At 33.1% G+C, this 20,013-nt stretch overlaps 1 protein-coding gene across 1 annotated transcript in view; it reads left to right on the top strand.

The window, feature by feature from the left end:
- The window catches only part of LOC127564339 (aldo-keto reductase family 1 member C1-like), a 29,975-nt gene extending 10,395 nt beyond the window's left edge, over positions 1 to 19,580 (top strand). The window contains exons 5-9 of the mRNA XM_052000814.1: positions 951 to 1,073; positions 3,787 to 3,896; positions 5,892 to 6,057; positions 15,267 to 15,349; positions 18,035 to 19,580. Of these exons, the coding sequence (XP_051856774.1) occupies positions 951 to 1,073; positions 3,787 to 3,896; positions 5,892 to 6,057; positions 15,267 to 15,349; positions 18,035 to 18,077 (525 nt within the window). The 3' untranslated portion in view covers positions 18,078 to 19,580. The remainder of the gene's footprint in view (positions 1 to 950; positions 1,074 to 3,786; positions 3,897 to 5,891; positions 6,058 to 15,266; positions 15,350 to 18,034) is intronic.
- Positions 19,581 to 20,013: the final 433 nt, after the last annotated feature.

Consider the following 20,013-nt stretch of genomic DNA (forward strand, 5'->3'; position numbering starts at 1 on the left):
TTGTGAGTTATCTCAAAAATCTGATAAATAAGGACAATTGGACTAAAATATAGACCCTAATGGTTTGTTATTCTATATTAATACAAAAAATATGAGTGTGGATTAAATGACTATTGAGAGGTTAACTGGAAAATCCAGGGAATGGTGGACTTCAAGATATTGTTGAAGCAGGTTCTGTTGGTGGCAATGGGATCTTGGCTTCTCTGATTTGGATTATAGAATGGGGAGGACACTCCCAGAATTTCTCCCAAACACCAAGAAATTTAGACATCTTGTCAGATCAGATAAAAAGAAAAAGTCCCAGGTCAAATAGAAAGGGAATAGCAGGGGAGAAAATACCAAAAAGCATGGGAAAACAATAGAAAGTCGATAGCTAGGGAATTTGTTTTTCTGGTGCTTATTGCTGTTTTTGTTTCTTGGCAGTATAGATTTTGTTACCCATATCAAAGAATGAAAGGCTAATTTGAAATTTCTGAGTATGTTGACTTTGGGTCTTATGAGTTTAAATTTCATTCACTGAAATAGCGACTTATCTTCCAGATTTTCATACTTTTCTTGAAAAGGCATATGGGATTCAATGTCATGTAGATGAAGTCTAGTAAATATATTTCTTTTAAAACTAGAAAGATACCTAGTGAAGAGCTGTCCTCTAAATCAGCATAGTAATAAAGTCAAAAGACCTGAACTCACATTATGGTTTGGTCTCAACTACCTAGATAGAATTTGTCAATAACTTCTCTAGATCCTAATTTCCTTGACTAAAAAAAAAAGAGGAAATCAGACTAAATTTTATCTAAAGCTCCTTCTAGTTTTAAATTCTATGAGGGTCTTTTTTCAAATCAAAGGAGAGGAAATAAAAAAGACAGAGGCTACATGATGGAGTGGGAGAAGGAATCTACTCATCGTGTCCTCCAATATTTCACAGTGGTTCACAATCTTTCTCTACTCAGGCCATGGAGAAATGTAAGGATGCAGGCCTCGTGAAGTCCATTGGAGTTTCCAACTTCAACCGCAGGCAATTGGAAATGATTCTGAACAAAACTGGGCTTAAATATAAACCTGTCTGCAATCAGGTAAAAAAAATCCCTTTTCTAGTGCAATTATTTTCTTATCAGCTTTCCTTTCAAATGAAAGGAGAGACCATAGTTCCCTGCCATTCTTATCTTCATCATGGTGCTCCCATCTCATTTTTGGTGCTTGAATCTATTTCTTCTTACTTACATTTTTCAAGTTTTTAATAAATAAAACTTATGTCCTTGATCCTTTAAACCATAAAACTTTTAACAGACATGCAAGGTTTCATCCTATATAATCCATAAGGTCATATTTTTATCATATGAACACATCAAATGAATATATTTTTATCACATGGTTGATTTCCTATTAAAATGGCTCAAATAATTACTACCTAAAAGCTGTTTCTCTACACACATTTAAAGAATTTTTATTAAATTTTTTTTTCTTAAGAGTATTTTATGAGACTCCAGCTTCTGGGTTAAGAACTCATTATTTGACAAAAATTCCTAGGAAAATTGGAAAATAGTATGGTAGAAATTAGTCACTGACCCAAACTCAACACCTCATACCAAGATAAGATCAAAATGGGTTCATGTTTAGACATAAAGAGTGATACTATAAGCAAATTAAAAGATCTGTGGAGAAGGAATTTGTGGCCAAAGAAGAATTAGATTACATTATGGAATGCAGAATGGATAATTTTGATTATATTAAGTTTAAAAGTTTTTGTGCAAATAAAACCAATGCAGCTAGGATTAGAAGGAAAGCAGAAAAAGGGAGAAAAAATTTTATATCTAAGGGTTCTGATAAAAGGCCTCATTTCTAAAATATATAGAGAATTGACTCCAATTTATAAGAAAAGAGGCTATTCTCCAATTGATAAATGGCCAAAGGATATGAACAGTTTTCAGATAAAGAAATTAAAATCATTTCTAGTCATATGAAAAGGTGCTCTAATTTACTATTGCTCAGAGAAGTATAAGTTAACTCTGAAGTACCACTACACATTTCTCAAATTGATTAAGATGACAGGAAAAGATAATGATGAATGTTGGAGGGGATGTAGAAAAACTGGGACACTGATACATTGTTGGTGGAATTGTGAATGGATCCAGCCATTCTGGAGAGCAATTTGGAATTATGCTCAAAAAGTTATCAAACTGTGTATACCCTTTAATCCAGCGGTGTCTCTACTGGGCCTATATCCCAAAGAGATCATAAAAAAGGGAAAAAGACCCACAGGGGTAAAAATGTTTATAACAACTCTTTTTGTAGTGGCAAGAAATTGGAAATTGAGTAGATGCCTATTAGCTGGAGAATGGCTGAATAAGATATGATATATGAATGTTATGGAATATTATTATTCTGTAAGAAGTGATCAGTAGGTTGATTTCAAAAAAGCCTGGAGAAACTTACATGAACATCACTAAGTGAAGTGAGTAGAATCAAGAAAACATTGTACACAGCAACAACAAGATTATGTGATGATCAATACTGATGGACATGGCTCTTTTCAACAATGAAGTGATTCATTAATAAATAATAAAAGGCTTTACAAATAATTTTTAAAGTATTTTTTTAAATACATGTAAAGATAGTTTTCAACATTCATTTTTATAATATATATTTTTTAATTTTTTAAAAATACATGCAAAGGTAATTTTCAGCATTCACCCTTGCAAAACCTATATTGCAAATTTTTCTCCCTCCCTTCCTCTCCCCCTGATCTAGACAGCAAGCAATTCAATATAGGTTAAACAAGGGCAATTCTTCTACACATATTTCTACATTTATCATTTTGCACATGAAGAATCATATCAAATGGGAAAAATGAGATAGAAAAAAACAAACTGGTAAAAATGAAAATACTATGTATTCAATACCCATATTCCTCTCTCTGGATACAGATGGATCTCTCCATCACAAATCTATTGGAATTGACCTGAATCACCTCTTTAACATTCATTTTTGTTAGATTTTTGCACTTCAAATTTTTTCTCCTCCATCCTTTACTTTCCTCCTCCCCAAGACAGTAAGCAATCGAATAAAGATTGTACCTGTTCAATCATTTAAAATATATTTCCACATTTATCATGTTGTGGAAGAAAAACCAGACTAAAAGGGAAAAAAACCAAGAGAAAAAAACAAACAAAAAGTGAAAATACTGTGCTATGATCCACATTCAGTTTCCATAGTTCTCTCTCTAAATGCAGATGACATTTTTCATCCCAAGTCTTGCATCACTGCATTGCTGAGAGAAGCTAAGTCTTTCATAGTTGATCATTATATAATCTTGCTGTTACTATGTGTAATGTTCTCCTGGTTTTGCTTACTTCATTCAGCATTATAAATAATTTTCATTAAACCAAAGTTCTTTTCCTACTTTCAAACATCAAACTATTCACCAATGGCAGTATCTGAACCTTATAACCTTTATCAGTTGGTTTAAAGTTTTTTTCTTTAGCATAAAACTACTTTTTTGTCCCTTTCAGCACTAACTGCTCTATGTAACAATCTGGGCTCAAATACTTAAAGTTAATTAGTGTGTGATCCTAAGCAAGTCACTTAACCCTAATTGCCTTGCAAAAAATTTTTTTCTTGAAAAGAGGGAGCCTTAAGTGGAAATATATTATGCTAACATTCTGTGATTTGGAGTGTAACCAGCAAATTCTCAAGTCCTTTAATTATTAAAATGCTAAATATTGTACTTTTTGGGCCACATACACCTTATTTTTATTAGTTAAAACTTCAGTATTTATTATACTACAGGTGGAATGTCATCCTTACCTAAACCAGAGCAAATTATTGGAGTTCTGCAAGTCAAAGGACATCATATTAGTAGCATACAGTGCTTTGGGATCCCACAGAGAGTCTCCATGGTAAGTAAGAAAAGGGGACCTAGAATGGATTCTTTAATCACTTATACAGTTGATTCCAAATTTTGTATGTTTACAAATTATGCAACATTGATAGTGGAAATAGTATTGACTAGGGGATTATACTTAATGGGATTTAACTCCCTGCTCTTGCATTTTCCTAATTGCATGATCTTGAAGAAACAAAAATTTTTAATTTTCTGAAACTTATTTTATTCATTTTTTTATCATTTAAAATAAAAAAAATTACAAAATATATTACATATACAGATATGTGTAGATATAGATATAGATATAAATATGTATCTATAGATATCCTCATGCCTCTTTGACCAATTAATTCATAACATTGCATCACCTTTTCTTGATTGCCCAGGCAATAATAATAAATACCAAATTCCCTATACCCTATAAACAAGGTGTATATATATGTATATATATATACCTTGTTTATACACACACACACACACACACACACACACACACACATATATATCATATGACTTGAGAAACTATTAGGTGATATAGAACCATCTTTTCCTGGTCTAAATATCTGATGACTGGCATGCTCTTATTTCTTGTGTCCTTTCACTAGTTTTTCTTTCAGCTTTCCAGCTGTCATTTGTTACAACTACCAATATGCCAAGCTTTTCTTTAAATTTCCTATTGTTGATCTGCTAAGGTCTAGGAAAAACAGTTAATAATAATAACAATAACTAATAATAGGAGTTAGCATCATAAAGGTTTTGAAGATTTGCAACTTGATTTATAGGATTTTCTCATTTGATCCTTCAGCAATCCCTGAGGGATCCAAGTCTTTTTTTTTTTTTAATAGCTTTTTATTGAGAAAATATATGCATGGGTAATTTTTCAACATTGACCCTTGCAAAAACTTCCTTCCCGCCACCCCCTCCCCTAGATGGCAGGCAGTCCCTTACATGTTAAACATGTTACCGTGTATGTTAAATCCAATATGTTAAATCCAAATGTATACATCTTGTTGCATAAGAAAAATCAGATTGAGAAAGAAGGTAAAAATAACCCGAGAAGGAAAACAAAAATGCAAGCAAACAATAATAGAAAGAGTAGAAATGCTATGTTGTGGTCCACACTCATTTCCCAGAGTTCTTTTGCTGGGTATAGCTGGTTCTGTTCATCACTGATCAATTGGAACTGATTTGGTTCATCTCATTGCTGAAGATGGCCATTTCCATCAGAATTGATCCCTATGGAGTATTGTTGTTGAAGTATGTAATGATCTCCTGGTCCTGCTCATTTCACTCAGCATCAGTTCATGTAAGTCTCTCCAAGCCCTTCTGAAATCCTCCTGCTGGTCATTTCATACTGAACAATAATATTCCATAATATTCATATACCACAATTTATTCAACCATTCTCCAATTGATGGACATCCACTCAGTTTCTAGTTTCTGGCCACTACAAACAGGGCTGCCACAAACATTGCACATACAGGTCCCTTTCCCTTCTTTAAGATCTCTTTGGGGTATAAGCCCAGTAGAAACACTGCTGGATCAAAGAGTATGCACAGTTGAGCATAATTCCAGATTGCTCTGCAGAATGGTTGGATTCGTTCACAATTCCACCAACAATGCATCAGTGTCCCAGTTTTCCCGCATCCCCTCCAACATTCCTCATTATCTTTCCCTGTCATCTTAGCCAATCTGACAGGTGTGTAGTGGTATCTCAGAGTTGTCTTAATTTGCATTTCTCTGAATCAGTAATGATTTGGAACACTCTTTCATATGAGTAGAAATAGTTTGAAGAAATAATTTAACCTTTCTAAGCCACATTTCATTATATGTAAACAGAATTTAATAACATTTACTCTTCCCATCTCATGGTATTATTAGGAGGTCCAAATGAGATGTCTGGAGATGCTTTTAAAAATGTAAAAAGCTAGAGTAATATGAAGGGTGATTACTATCAATTGAACTCTGTCCTGACCACAGATTTCAAAACATTTATTTTCTCTTACAGGGTAGATGAAAAGACTCCTGTTCTGTTAGATGACCCAGTCCTGGGAACCATTGCCAAGAAACACAATCGTTCACCAGCCCAGGTTGCTCTTCGATACCAGATTCAGCGAGGAGTGGTAGTCTTGGCAAAGAGCTTCACTGAAAAGCGGATCAAAGAGAACTTTCAGGTATACAAACATGCACAAATATTAATGTTGCTAAATGGAATACTGGAGAAAATGACGAAAAATTGAGAAGTTTAAAAGGTGTTCATTAGGAAGGTAATTTCTGAAGAGTCTAGTTGGGACCTGAAGTGGTTCAATCTGATGGTTGGAAGTGTAAATTCACCTCCATTCTCTGCTATTCTCAAGAGATATCCAAGAAATTATTTGTTTGTTTCAATTTTCTGAGGATTTCTAATAAGTGAACTCTGTCTCTTCTTCCCATCCTTCCAGTCAGTCTCTCCATGCTTCTAGCTGTTTGAGAGTGCTGACATTAAAGTACTCTTTGTTCTTTAAAATTTTTAACTTTTCTGTTTCAATTATTGTTTCAGCTGAAGGATAATAGATTCTGCTCCATACTCTTACCTTTATTCTGTGTATATGTGTGTATGTCTACTTTAAACGTATTTCTTGTAAAGAATATATTGTAAGATTCTGGTTTTTAATAACACCTCTATCTGCTTCCATTTTATAGGTGAGGTCATCCCATTCATATTTATAAACTTGATTATTGTATATTTCCCTTCATCCAATTTTCTCCCTGTTTATCTTTCTCTCTCTTTTCACCCTGCCCCTCCTCAATAGTGTTTTGCTTCTGACCATTATCTCCCTCAATCCACCCTCCTTTGTATCAATACCCCTGCTTCTTATTTCCCTTCCCTTCTACTTCCTGAGAGTTCTGGAATTTGGCTGTAATATTCCTTGAAATTTTCATTTGGGTATGTCTTTCAAGAGATTATTGGTGGATTCTTTTAATTTCTATTTTGCTTTCTGGTTCTAGGATATTGAGGCTTGATATTTTCTTGAAATATGTCCAGGCTCTTTTTGATAACAGTTTTCAAAGTTTTAAATAGTTTTAATTGTCTGTCTTGGATCTATTTCCCAGATTTGTTGTTTTTCTGATGAAATGAAAATAATTCCTTAATTATGCAACTTCTACTTGCATAATTCTAATTTTTAAGGAATTATTTTCTTTAGTGAGCTTTTAAATCATCTTTTTTTAAAAAAATAATTATAGCTTTTTTAATTGACAGAACCTATGCCAAGGTAATTTTTTACAACATTATCCCTTGCACTCACTTCTGCTCCGATTTTCCCCTCCCTCCCTCCACTCCCTTTCCCAGATGGCAAGCAGTCCTATACATGTTAAATACGTTGCAGTATATCCTAGATACAATATATGTTTGCAGAACCGAACAGTTCTCTTGTTGCACAGGGAGAATTGGATTCAGAAGGTATAAATAACCCAGGAAGAAAAACAAAAATGCAAACAGTTTACATTCATTTCCCAATGTTCTTTTTTTGGGTGTAGCTGCTTCTGTCCATCATTGATCAATTGAAACTGAGTTAGATCTTCTCTTTGTCAAAGAAATCCACTTCCATCAGAATACATCCTCATACAGTATCGTTGTTGAGGTATATAATGATCTCCTGGTTCTGCTCATTTCATTTTGCATCAGTTCCTGTAAGTCTCTCCAAGCCTCTCTGTATTCATCCTGCTGGTCATTCCTTACAGAACAATAATATTCCATAACATTCATATACCACAATTTACCCAACAATTCTCCAACTGATGGGCATCCATTCATTTTCCAGTTTCTAGCCACTACAAACAGGGCTGCCACAAACATTTTGGCACACACAGGTCCCTTTCCCTTCTGTAGTATCTCTTTGGGATATAAGCCCAGTAGAAACACTGCTGGATCAAAGGATATGCACAGTTTGATAACTTTTTGGGCATAGTTCCAGATTGCTCTCCAGAATGGTTGGATTCTAGATCTCCTTTTTAAGGAGTTGTTTTCTTTTAAAATGTATTAATTTATTTAAAACTTAGATGAAAATAATAAAAATAAAAATAAAAAAGAGAGACTGAAAAAAATACATTGTCATGTGCCCAGGAGAACATCAGGGAGGATTCAAAATATGTAACAATAAATTTCTATTTCAAGAAAGCTCAAGTCACAAGTCAAGAAGACATTATATTCTTAATTGTCCATTTTTTTTTTCTTTGCTTCCTTTTAGGTTTTCTTTTGTTCTTTGTTGTGCACTTTTTATTTTACTCTTTTTTCCCCCCTTTCCTCTGTCTCCCTACCTCCCTGAAGCTGGCTACAATTAAGAATAGATATACTTTTATACATGTATATCCACACCTACACACACACAGATAAACATACAGAGATATAAACAATACATATATTTTATACACACACACACACACACACACACACACACATATACACACACACAAATCCTTGAAACTACATACATAGATATACACTCATATATATACATACCCATATATACATACATACACATTTAAAACAATATTAGTGACTGAAAATGTGAACTTCTTTTTTTTCAAAATATATCCATAGATAATTTTCAACATTTGCCTTTGCAAAACCTTGTGCTCCAATTTTTTTGCCTCCCTTCCTCCCACCCTCTCTCCTAGACAGGACAAGTAATCCAATATATGTTAAACATGTGCAGTTCTTAATGGACATTCTTATTTCACCTCTGGTTCTATTGGGAATGTGTCCAGCTTCTCTTCATTACAAAAATGCTTGCTGTAAGTTTTAGATAGATATTGCTTATTATTTTAAGGAAAGCTCCTTTTATCCCTATGTTCTCTAGTGTTTTTAATAGGAATGGGTGCTGTATTTTGTCAAAAGCTTTTTTCTGTGTCTATGTGCAATTCTTTTATATATATTTCCACAACTGCCATGCTGCACAAGAAAAATCAGATCAAAAAGGAAAAAAATGAGAAAGAAAACAAAAAGCAAGCAAACAACAAAAAAAATAAAAATGCTATGTTGTGAAACACACTCAGTTCCCATAGTCTTCTCTCTGAGTGTAGTTGGCTCTCTTCATCACAAGATCATTGGAACTAGCATCAATCATCTCATTATTGAAAAGAACCACGTCTGTCAGAATTGATTACCACATATTCTTGTTGTTGCTGTGTACAGTGACTCCTGGTTCTGCTCATTTCACTCAGCATCAGTTCATGTAAATCTCTCCAGTCCTCTCTGAAATCATCTTGCTGGTCATTTCTTACAGAACAATTATATTCCATAATATTCATATACCACAATTTACAATTTCTCCAGTTTCTAGCTACTATAGAAAGGGCTGCCACAAACATTTTTGCACGTATGGGTCCCTTTTCCTTCTTTAACATCTCTTTGGGGTATAAGTCCAGTAGAAACACTACTGGATCAAAGGGTATGCACAGTTTCATAACTTCTGGGGCATAATTCCAGATTGCTCTCCAGAATGGTTGGATCCATTCACAATTCCACCAACAATGTATCAGTGTCCCAGTTTTCCTTCCCACATTCGTCATTATCTTTTCCTACCATTTTAGCCAATCTGAGAGGTATGTAGTGGTATCTAAGAGTTGTCTTAATTTGTAATAAATTTCTCTCTTGATTGAATTTTTTTATTGATTTTGAGCTCAATGATAACTACCCTAATAAATTGTACTAATCTTTGTTATGTTTGTGAATATCTCTTATTTCATATCCTTGCTAAACTCTTCTTTTTTTACTTCTACTTGTTAACATGCCTTGCTATTATTTAATCTCTCTTCACCTCCTGCACCATGGATCTCTCCCTTGTCTTCTCTCCCCACCCTTTCTTTCCCACTTGGTCCTATTCCTATTAATCTACACACCTCATCCTACTCCTATTAATTTCTAGATGCCCTTCTGTACCCCTTCTTATTCTATGTCCCCTTTCCCTCCCTCATTATCCCTTTCCCATTAATCTACATATCTTATCCCACTCTCATTGATTTACACATTCTTCTATATCCTACCTTATCCCATTGCCCCCCCTTCCCTTACTTCTTTATAGATTTTGGAGAGTGCTATACCTTCTTGTTATACATACGTGTGTGTATGTGTGTGTGTGTGTGTGTGTGTGTGTGTGTGTGTGTGTGTGTGTGTGTTTTATATTATTCCCATTTCAACTCATTCCCAATGTGAGAAGGTTTTCAGAACTAACAGCCCTCCTCCCCATCTACTTCCTCTGTGTTGGTTCTTGCTCTTACACTTTAGTAGTATAACATAATAACTATTTTTATTTTATTTTTTTAAGTTTTGCTTTTTAAAGTCACATCATACTGAGTTCTACCCCAATCTTTCTTTTGGACTACAATTATTATTGCCAATCTTAGATATAAGATATATGGTTTGCAGTTCCCTGTATAAAACATAAACAATTTGTCCTGTGTGAGTCTCTTGAAATTAGTTTTTGATGTTGGATTTTGTTTACTTTCTTATTGAATTCAGGTTTTTTGGAGACAAAATCCTGAAAATCTGACAGTACATTGAATGTCTTTTTTTCCCATTCAATATTATACTTAAATTTGCTGGGTATATTCTTGGCCACAACCCTAGTTCTTTTGATTGTGGATATATAATTATTTCAGAACTTATAGCCTTTCATTTTAATCACTGATAAATCCTGTACAATTCATAATGTTGTTCTAGAATATTTGAATTTTTTTTTCTTTTTGTTGCTTGTAAATTTTTTCCTTTGATCAATAAGTTTCAATTTTTAGCAATGATATTCCTGTGTTTTCCTTGTAGGATCACTTTGAGGTCGTTGGTGTTTTTTTTTTTTTTTTTTTTTTTTTCTATTTCTACTTTCCCTTTTTGTACTATCATTTCAGAACAACTTTCATTATTTTTTGTACTATTGGGTCAAGGTTCTTTTTAAAAAAATTATATATAGTTTTCAGGTAATCCAATTATATTAATGGTTTTTCTTAATCTTTTCTATATCTGTTGTTTTTCTTCTAAGATGTTTCACATTCTTTTCTGTTTTTTCCATTCTTTACATTTTGTTTTATTATGTCTTAATCTTTTATAACTTCACCGATTTCCTCTTGCTCAATTCTAATTTTCAGAGTCATTTTCTTCTTAGTTGATTGACTTTCTTTTCATAATTTTGTTATTCTTGGGTTGTTCTTAGATTTTCCTCAATCTCATTTGATTTTTAAAATCTTTTTTTGAATTCTTCTATGAATTCTTTCTGAGCAAATAACTGTTTTACATTACTCTTCAGCTGGGTTTGGGGTTCTTTATCAGCTGAAGAAGTTTCCTCAGTCTTCCAGGACTCAAGCCCTCCCCACACTGTCTAGGAGGTGAAAGTACTGTGATAATGATTGAGGCTACCTCAGAACTTAGTCAGCCACCTAGGGCTCCTTGCTTGCTGTTTGAACAGAGCTTGTCATTGTCCTAAGAGAACCCCTGTTCTGCCTCCCAAGTCTTATTTGCTTTTTATTGGTCTGTATTTGCCCTGAGATAGAATTTTATTTTGTTTGTGGGGAAAATCTGGAGTACTTGGAATTTTCTGACCTACTCCACCATCTTAGAATCCTCTCAAAGAGTTTTCTTCATTAAATTGTCATACATCTATTTTCTTTGCTTCCTTTACTAAGCTGTTGACTTATTTTTTTTTTTCACTCTCATTTCCTTTCCCAGTTTTCCTTCTACCTCTTTTATTAAAATTTTAAATCCTTTTTGAGCTCTTCTGGCTGTTCTTTTTGGGCTTGAGTAAGACCAACTCACAGTTTTTTCTTTGTGAGTTTGCACATGTTTTGACATTGTTGTCTTCCTCTGAATTTGTGTTTTAATCTTCTCTGCCATTATAGTAATTTTCTATGGGTGGTTCTTTTTCTAGTCTATTTCATGACTTAAAGTTGGGCTCTATTCCTAAGATAACAAGGATACTGTTTCAAGCTTCTTGCACCTCACCACTGGTCTGCAGTGCTGGGGGTGTGGAGTCTCTCAGCTGGCCTGATCAGGGACTGAAGGGCCTGATATGTTGGGGCTGTTGACTCAGGACCTTGCTACTGACACGACTGGATGTCATCTGCATGGGCCTGTGCTCTCCTTTTACCTGAGACAGTTTTCCCACCGACTTTCTAAGTTGTCTTAGACTGGAAAATTTTTTCTCCCTGTCCTTTCATTGGTTCATGTTCTAAAATTCATTTTGAAGCATTATTTTATAATTGTTTGGAGGTGAGTTTGGAACAGTTTAGGTGAGTTCCTGCCTTACTCTGACATCTTCTGTTTTAATTAGTAGTAAAACTAATTTTAAAAATCCTAAATATTTTTGTTTCTTTGCTATATTATTTGTCTCTATTGAGTGCAAAGAAGAGGTATAGGGCTTTGATACTGATATTTGATTAGGAAAAAGAGAACTGGGTGGAGAGAGAATATAGAATCTTTTAGCCTGATTTTACTAGGGGGATCTGGATGGGGACAAATGAGAGGGAATCAATGATTTTTAAATATTTTATAAATTTCGCAAGTTAGGTGACAACCTACATGAATTAAGTTGTTGTGTTCTACTTCCTCAAACCCTCAAAACCAGAAAAACAGAAGTTAAAACAATAACATTAGGGGAAAGAAAATAATTATAAGGATGCTTCAGGCACATTTACTTCTTACACTGTGAAAGTGTTCCCAACTGTTTTGTTCCACCAACCCTTTCCAACAACATGTCATGTGTTGTGAATCACCAAATAATTAAGGGCTTTAAATAACAGCGATAAAATTTTGCACGAAAAACTCCAAATGGAAATTTATATTAAGTAATTATAAAGCATAAATATTCTACCTAAAATTATGAAAACTTCAAATAGAAAACTTTAAAATTATAATTCTGAATATTTTATGTAGGCCATTTACTAAGAATTTTATTTATTTTTGTTTTTTTCACTAAGAATTTTAAAGGGTATTGCAGTAAGATTACAATTATCTGCAAGACTTCATATTTTTTTTTACATGTTTTTGAATATGAAAAACAGGAAATTACTGTGGAATTACAGTCTTATGCAAACTAAATTTTTATATTGAGCTCTTTTATTTGAACTGAGTTTTGCAATTTTTGACTCAACAATCAATAAAACATTTTAAAACTATTTCCACATCAAGTTTATTTCTGTATTTTAGTTTAAAATAAGAATAAAGTGAAAACTTTTGCTCCCTAAAATAATATGGTGGAAAATAGTAGAAGAATTTTACATGTTCTCTTTATTAAAAATAAAAGTTCATTAAAATTTTTAACCATGTAATTAACAAAATAAATAGCTAGTTAAGATATAAATGTTTAAAAAATAATAGCTTTTTATTTTTCAAAATATTGAAAATTTTTTTTCAACATTCACCCTTGCAAAACGTTGTTCTAAAATTTTCCCCCCTCTCTCTTCCTCTTTCTCCTCCCTTAGACAGCAAATAATCCAGTATAGCTTAAACATGTGCAATTTTTCATTTATCATGCTGCACAGAAAAATCAGATCAAAAGGGAGAAATGAGAAACAAAAATACAAAAAGGCAAACAACAACAACAATGTAAAGGATAAGGAAATAAGAGTCCATTTCAAGTTTTGAAACCAAAGGTAACTTGGCTCAGATTCCTTTTCCAATAAACATTTGCTGAGACAGATTTATTTAATACATTGATAAGAGATTCCTGCAACTGAAACAAATGCAAACTCGATTATATAATAGATCAAAGACATACCTTTGAACTTAGTACAAGAAAAAGCAATCCACAATGGAGATCAAAGACATTTGTGAGAAATGTATTGAAGAAATTGGTATGATCATTTTGCTCTGTTGGGTATCACAACTATTTGCAATTCTGTTGAAGTGGCCAAAATCTGGGTCTAACCATTTGCATTTCATTGGAGCAGGCTGATTGTTAGGGGGATACAGGAATATCAAAACGTGTATTAGGTATTGACTCTATAAACATTAGAAACACACATACACATACAGATAGATAGATAGACTCTCTGATCAATAAATTTGAAGATTACATAAGACAATCTTCCACCTGGCCCTCAGTTGTCATTTCATACCCTTTGTCACACATTGGAGCTAGACTTCAACACAACAAAAAAGGTGAAAATACTATAGTGGAATCCACATTCAGTCCCCACAAACCTCTCTCTAGATGCAAATGACTCCATCACAAGTCTACTATAAATTGCTTGAATAACCTTTAAAAGACTTTTCTAATGGTTAATAAAAATCACTGTATGAAATGATAAATGCACTAAAGAGGCAATTACATATTTTGCTTCATTTTAAATAATATTTATTTCTAAATTATCCTTTGTAGGGTGAGAATCTCTTCAGATAAAACTTTATCCTTTTCTACCACTGGTGGAGTGCCTCAAAGAGGTACTGCTGAAACACTCATCAGTTCATTTGAAAATTTCCCAAACTTAAGAATAGTAACAAAAGCAGAGGATATATTTCAGTTAGGAAACAGTCTTCATACAGAAATAAAAAGCAATATAAGGTTTTTTTTTTTTTTTCTGCTGAATGCTTGTGAGAGTCCACAATGGCTTGTGAGTGACCATAGTTTTCAAACAGTCTGATATTTTTTTTTTGCACTGCAAGAATGCAAATATCAGCATCTTGATCTCCTGATTATATCACTGATGAGGTCTATAAATGCTAACAGAGGTGGATGAAGGAGCTCTTTGATTTGGCATACAGAATGCAAATGAGGGTATGTTCATGAATCTGATCACTTCTTGGGAATCTGTACCCAAATATTGGATTTCCATGGCCATGACTGTTTGGAAACAATTTGATAGGTTGAGAAACTTCAATAATATGTTAAGTAAGTCAGAAAATCCCTTTGCTGTTAGCAGCTGTACAGACACAGAAATCATTGTGGGAATGATAGTTTTGAATTTTTTTCAAAAACAAACTTATATTGCTTTAAACACATCCTTGTGTTTAAATCCTTGTCACACATCCTTGTCACAGGGGAAAATATATTTGCAACAAATTTTGAGCAATTATTTGCTACTTAAAGCAGAATTAAATTGTTTAAAATATGAACCTATTAGACCAATATACAGAGTTTTCAAGTGGTTCCCCATGAATAGCTAAGTGAAAAATTTCTTGATTGAGGGAAAGTCTACAATCCTAAAAGGAGGATATCACAAAGGGCTACTCCACCCAAGAAGATGAGGGCTATCTAAGTGGAAGTAAGATAGTTTTCATGTATCCTAAATACCTCCAATTCCAGACAGAATTTTAAGTCCCAGGGGAGAATGTGAATGATTCAATTAATCAAGTTGTCTGTTCCTTTCTGAGTAAGTTCCCCTACTTACTATAATATTTTCTTTTCCCTGGCAGGTATTTGATTTCCAGTTAACTTCAGAAGACATGAAAGTCATTGATGGCCTTAACAGAAACATGCGCTATCTGACTCTTGATATGTGAGTGTTTGCTTTTAGCATCTTATTTTCTATCTTAGAAATTTGTGACTGCAGGGACATAGGACAATACATTAAAGGAAGAAGTTCTTTCTTCAAATCCTTAATGGAGAAGTTATAAATCTACAAAGTATACTTCTTCCTTTTATATGAAGTAGCATCCTGGACCTCTCCTATGTATTTCTTCAGGTCTTAAAAAAGCCATTTTAGAAGCTCAAGGATAAATTGCAATAAGGCATTCACTACATGGTCATTTCTCTGCCCTCAAACATGACTGTTCAATTCTCTACTTACAGTAACCAAACTTCTCCCATACAAAAGGAGATGTATCTTATTTCAGAAATTTAGATCCTAATTATGTCTCTGCTTATTAGCTATGAGATAGTGAACAAATCCCTTAACCTCTCTGGATCTCAAGTTTCTTAGAAAATCTGGAAAAAGCAGCATTTGGATTAGATGATCTTTAAAGTTTTCAAATTAGGCTTTTAGCCTGGGCATAGATTCTGTGAAGATGAACTCTTTCGTTTTAATTAATTTTAAATTTAATTTAAATTAAAATTTTTTAAATTAATTAAAATTTTAAAAATTATACATTAATTTAAATTTTAAATGAATTTAAATTTTAAACATTTTAAATGAATTTACCATGGAAGGGAGTAGTCATAGACATGCAAGGATTGATGAAGAAAACCCATTTCCTATCATGTTTCTTGTACTCCTCTATCATTCCTCAAGAAGTAAAGTTCTGAAAAGCCTTTTTCCATGACTGCTTTTATTCTCATTAGTTGACTAGTCCCAACACTAGGGATGTTGGGAAATTTTATAACCATGATCATTAAAGTAAGCATGGTATATATCCTTGGGTTTTGTCTCTAACTTGGCAACTTTTGTTTTTCATGTCTAAAATTGAATTGATTATCTTTCCTCCATGCACTCCCTACTCTAACCTTGCCCTATTACTGTCAAGGACACTGATTTCCTTGGAGACCCAAGGATTTCTAACATTATGTGTATATGCTGCCTTTTATTCTGATTTGGCCACCCACATAGTGCAAGCCTTTATTACCTTATACCTGAACTATTACATAGACTTTTAGTGAGCCTGGCTGATGTAAATCTCCCCATTTCAGCCCATACTCCATTGAGTCACTGTTACCTAATTTTCATGGCTCCCTCTCATCTCCAGGAGCAAATACAAACTTCTTTGTTTGATATTAAGAGTCCTTCATAACCTACTCTCCCTTCCCTACTCTCCAGTCTTCTCACATCTTACTCCCTGTCATGTATTCTTGCATTTTATAAACAAAGCACTTCATCTCAGAGCTCTGGGTATTTTCTCCGGCTCTCATCCATTCTCAGAATACTCTTCCCCTCACCTGTCTTACTGGCTTTCCTCAAGTTCCATCTAAAATGTGATCTTCTATAGGAACCTTTTTCCAGTCCTTTTTAATTCTAGTGCCTTCCTTCTTTTGATTATGTCCTTTTTTGGTATTACATATATATTTGTTTCCTGTGGTCTCCCTTTTTAGATTGTGTGCTGTTTAAGAGCGGAGAGTATTTTTTGCTTTTCTTTGCATCCCCATTGCTTACCACAGGACCTCACATGTAGTACACATACTATATGTTTTTTGACTGACTGACTGACTGCACAGTGCAATATTTTCTATGCTTTTGATTGTTCTTGGGTTATTTCTTCCTTCTGATTCTATACAAACAATCAGAATTTAATGGGGTCATGAGGAGAACCCGGCAAAGTCCACTGCTCTATTCATCCTGCTCTAAATTCCCTCCATGTTGTGGAGCAAAGGCTGTTTTGTTGATTGATGTTGATTTTATGCCATGGTGTGGGGAGGCAGTGTGAGGATTATTATGGAACAAACGCTGAATCGAAAACCTTAAATTTTGGCTTTGATTCTTCTCAGCCACCTATTACTAGTTTGACTTGATAAGTAACTTCCTTCTGTTAACTTCAATTTTCTAAATCTTTTATCTTTGAAGACAAACCTTTTCAAACACACCTTGTTATATGACCCTTCTTAATGAAGAGTTGACATATAGTGATTTATGATTGCAGGGTACTATGTACCTATAGTCTCAGGTGAACTTTACAATAACCCTGTAGTTATTATATTATATATATCATATTATTATAATAACCTATGTAGTCCAAAAATATTATTACTCATTTTAAAGATGAGAAAATTAAGCTTCTGAGATATTATGGTTATGTCTATAGCCACAGAGTCAGTAATTGAGAGCGCCAGAATTTAGACCCAAGTTTTCTGCTTTTAGGACTAGGACCTATTATGCTTACTGTTCAGTCAATTTAGCCATGTCTTGACTCTTCATGATATCATTTGGGGTTTTCTTAGCAAAGATACCAGGCTGGTTTGACATTTTCTTCTTCAGAGATACTAAACCATCCCTTTATTTGTCTTGTATCTCAGAAATGCTTTCTTGTTTAAGGAACCTGAACAAAATCTGATTGAATCCAAGACAAGAGAGATTTATACCTAAGTGTTTAGATACAGGGGCCAAAGAAAACAAACTACTACAAAGATTATAAATTTCTTAATCTGAGAAAGGGTGTATTTGAGGAGGTTGGGTTTGGGGAAAGGGAAGGTGTTTGAGTTGGTACATTGGAGAGATTTCTTTAATACCTAAAATGTGTTTGTTTCTCCTTTTTAGATTCCAGGACAATATCAATTATCCTTTTAATGATGATTACTAATGGAGTTCTGACTCAGAAGATTTGTGGTCCCGAGGCATTGAAGGTTTCTCAAAGAAATAAATGACATTCTGGTGATTTTCATGGAAATGAAATCTATTATTATGGTCAAACCACATCTCTATATTAAGACTTAGCTTAAAGCTTCTATTTCTATTTTTAATTCTACTCTATTATAAGTTCTGCTTTTTCTGCTCCAATAAGACAGATATAATGGTATACATTTATGTAGCATTTCAAAGTTTGCCAGTCACTTTTCATGCAGTAGTGCAAATTTTATCTACTGTTTCCCAAGAAAAGTAACCTTTACTCTGAGAGATTGTATGGAGTAAGTCAATAGAGTCTCAATTTTCCTCTTTCTTAAGATCTTATCATTATAGTAAATAATTCAACATATATGTCGATATCCTCTTTAACATTGTAAGTATTCAATTCCTTAATCTCCTTAATTCTCATGGATTATTTCTTTACTTCCATTTATACAATACTACAGATAAATTGTCCTAGGAATGGCAGTCCCCTTCATTCCTCTATAATTTCATTTCAGCTGCTTTCACATTAACATGAATGTACTAATTTCTATAATTCCTGGAATGTGTTGTGATTTGCCATTAATGGGGTACAGAAGTAAGTCATTCATTAGTAAAAAAAAAAATAGTAATAATAATAATCCTTTTTTAGCTTAAATCCTTCTTGGAGCACAAATCAAGCATTAGCAATTAAGAAAGTAATTATATTCTATGATTACACATAAATAATGAACAATACTAGTCACCATAAGCCTTGAGACTGACAAATATCTATATCTGAGGTAAACCCAAAGGCAAAAATAAAATCTTTAAATCTGGGATCAATTTAATAAAGAAGATATAATTTGAATACAATTTCAGGTACATTTCATAATTTTAATAATTAATGACCAAGCAATCTATCAAATAAAAATCTTATCAAATCTATCAAAAATCATTATTTATTTTATAAATCTTTTAAGCTTTTAAGTCTAACAATAACATAATCAGTATGATGGATTTTTAAATTTATTGCCAGTAAAATATCATCAATTTGGTTAAATCCATATATAAATCATCTTACATAAAAAAGGTTTCATTTATTAACTACATTCAAAAAAGCAGTATGAAGTAGTTACACTTTTAATTCTTATTCATGAAGTTTCTAAATAAATCACCTTAATGTCAAATATCAATTTTTTTTATTAACGCATGATCTACTCATAAAGGGTAAAATGTTAGGATTATTTCATTTTAAATGCACTACATTATAGTTTAGTTTGGATTTACAATCACAAATAATCTCATTCAAAACTTCAATTTCCCAAAGGTCTTTAAGTTGCTGGCACCTCAATTTATAGCACCACATGCTTTAAATTAGCTCTCTTCCAAAGATTTACAATGATAGTTTCATGTTCTTATCACCTTAAGATATTTCAGCATTTACAAAAACTTTTAAACTGTAATTTGGAAATTTGCAATAAAGATATTACATTTACCAATTTGTTTTCTAATTAATTTATAATAAATTTCTACAAACCAGGAAAAAAGATTGTCTTTATTTATCTTTATCTCTGTAACACCAATCTGACTAGGGTTGAAATGACAGAAAGTATTTTGAAATTTTTTCTTTTTCTTTTAAAAAATTTTTTCTCTCTCTCTTTTTTAAATTCCTAAAACTTTATCTTGAGCTAAAAGTCTGAAGTGGGAGTAAAACTCTGGTTATTAGGAAGGAGAATTTTGCATAAAATTATAGAAAGCTGGGAAAACTGTTCAAATATGAAACTTCACTAGTCTTTCCCTCCATTCTCCCTCTTGGTAAATTTTCTTCCTGTCTTTATTGCTCAGCTGCATTTTCTCCTTTGAAATCTTCCAAGGTAGCAAAATATCCAAATAATACCAGATATGACAGAACACTCTGGGGACCTTAA

This window comes from Antechinus flavipes, chromosome 5, assembly GCF_016432865.1.
Source record: "Antechinus flavipes isolate AdamAnt ecotype Samford, QLD, Australia chromosome 5, AdamAnt_v2, whole genome shotgun sequence".
Lineage (NCBI taxonomy): Eukaryota > Metazoa > Chordata > Mammalia > Dasyuromorphia > Dasyuridae > Antechinus > Antechinus flavipes.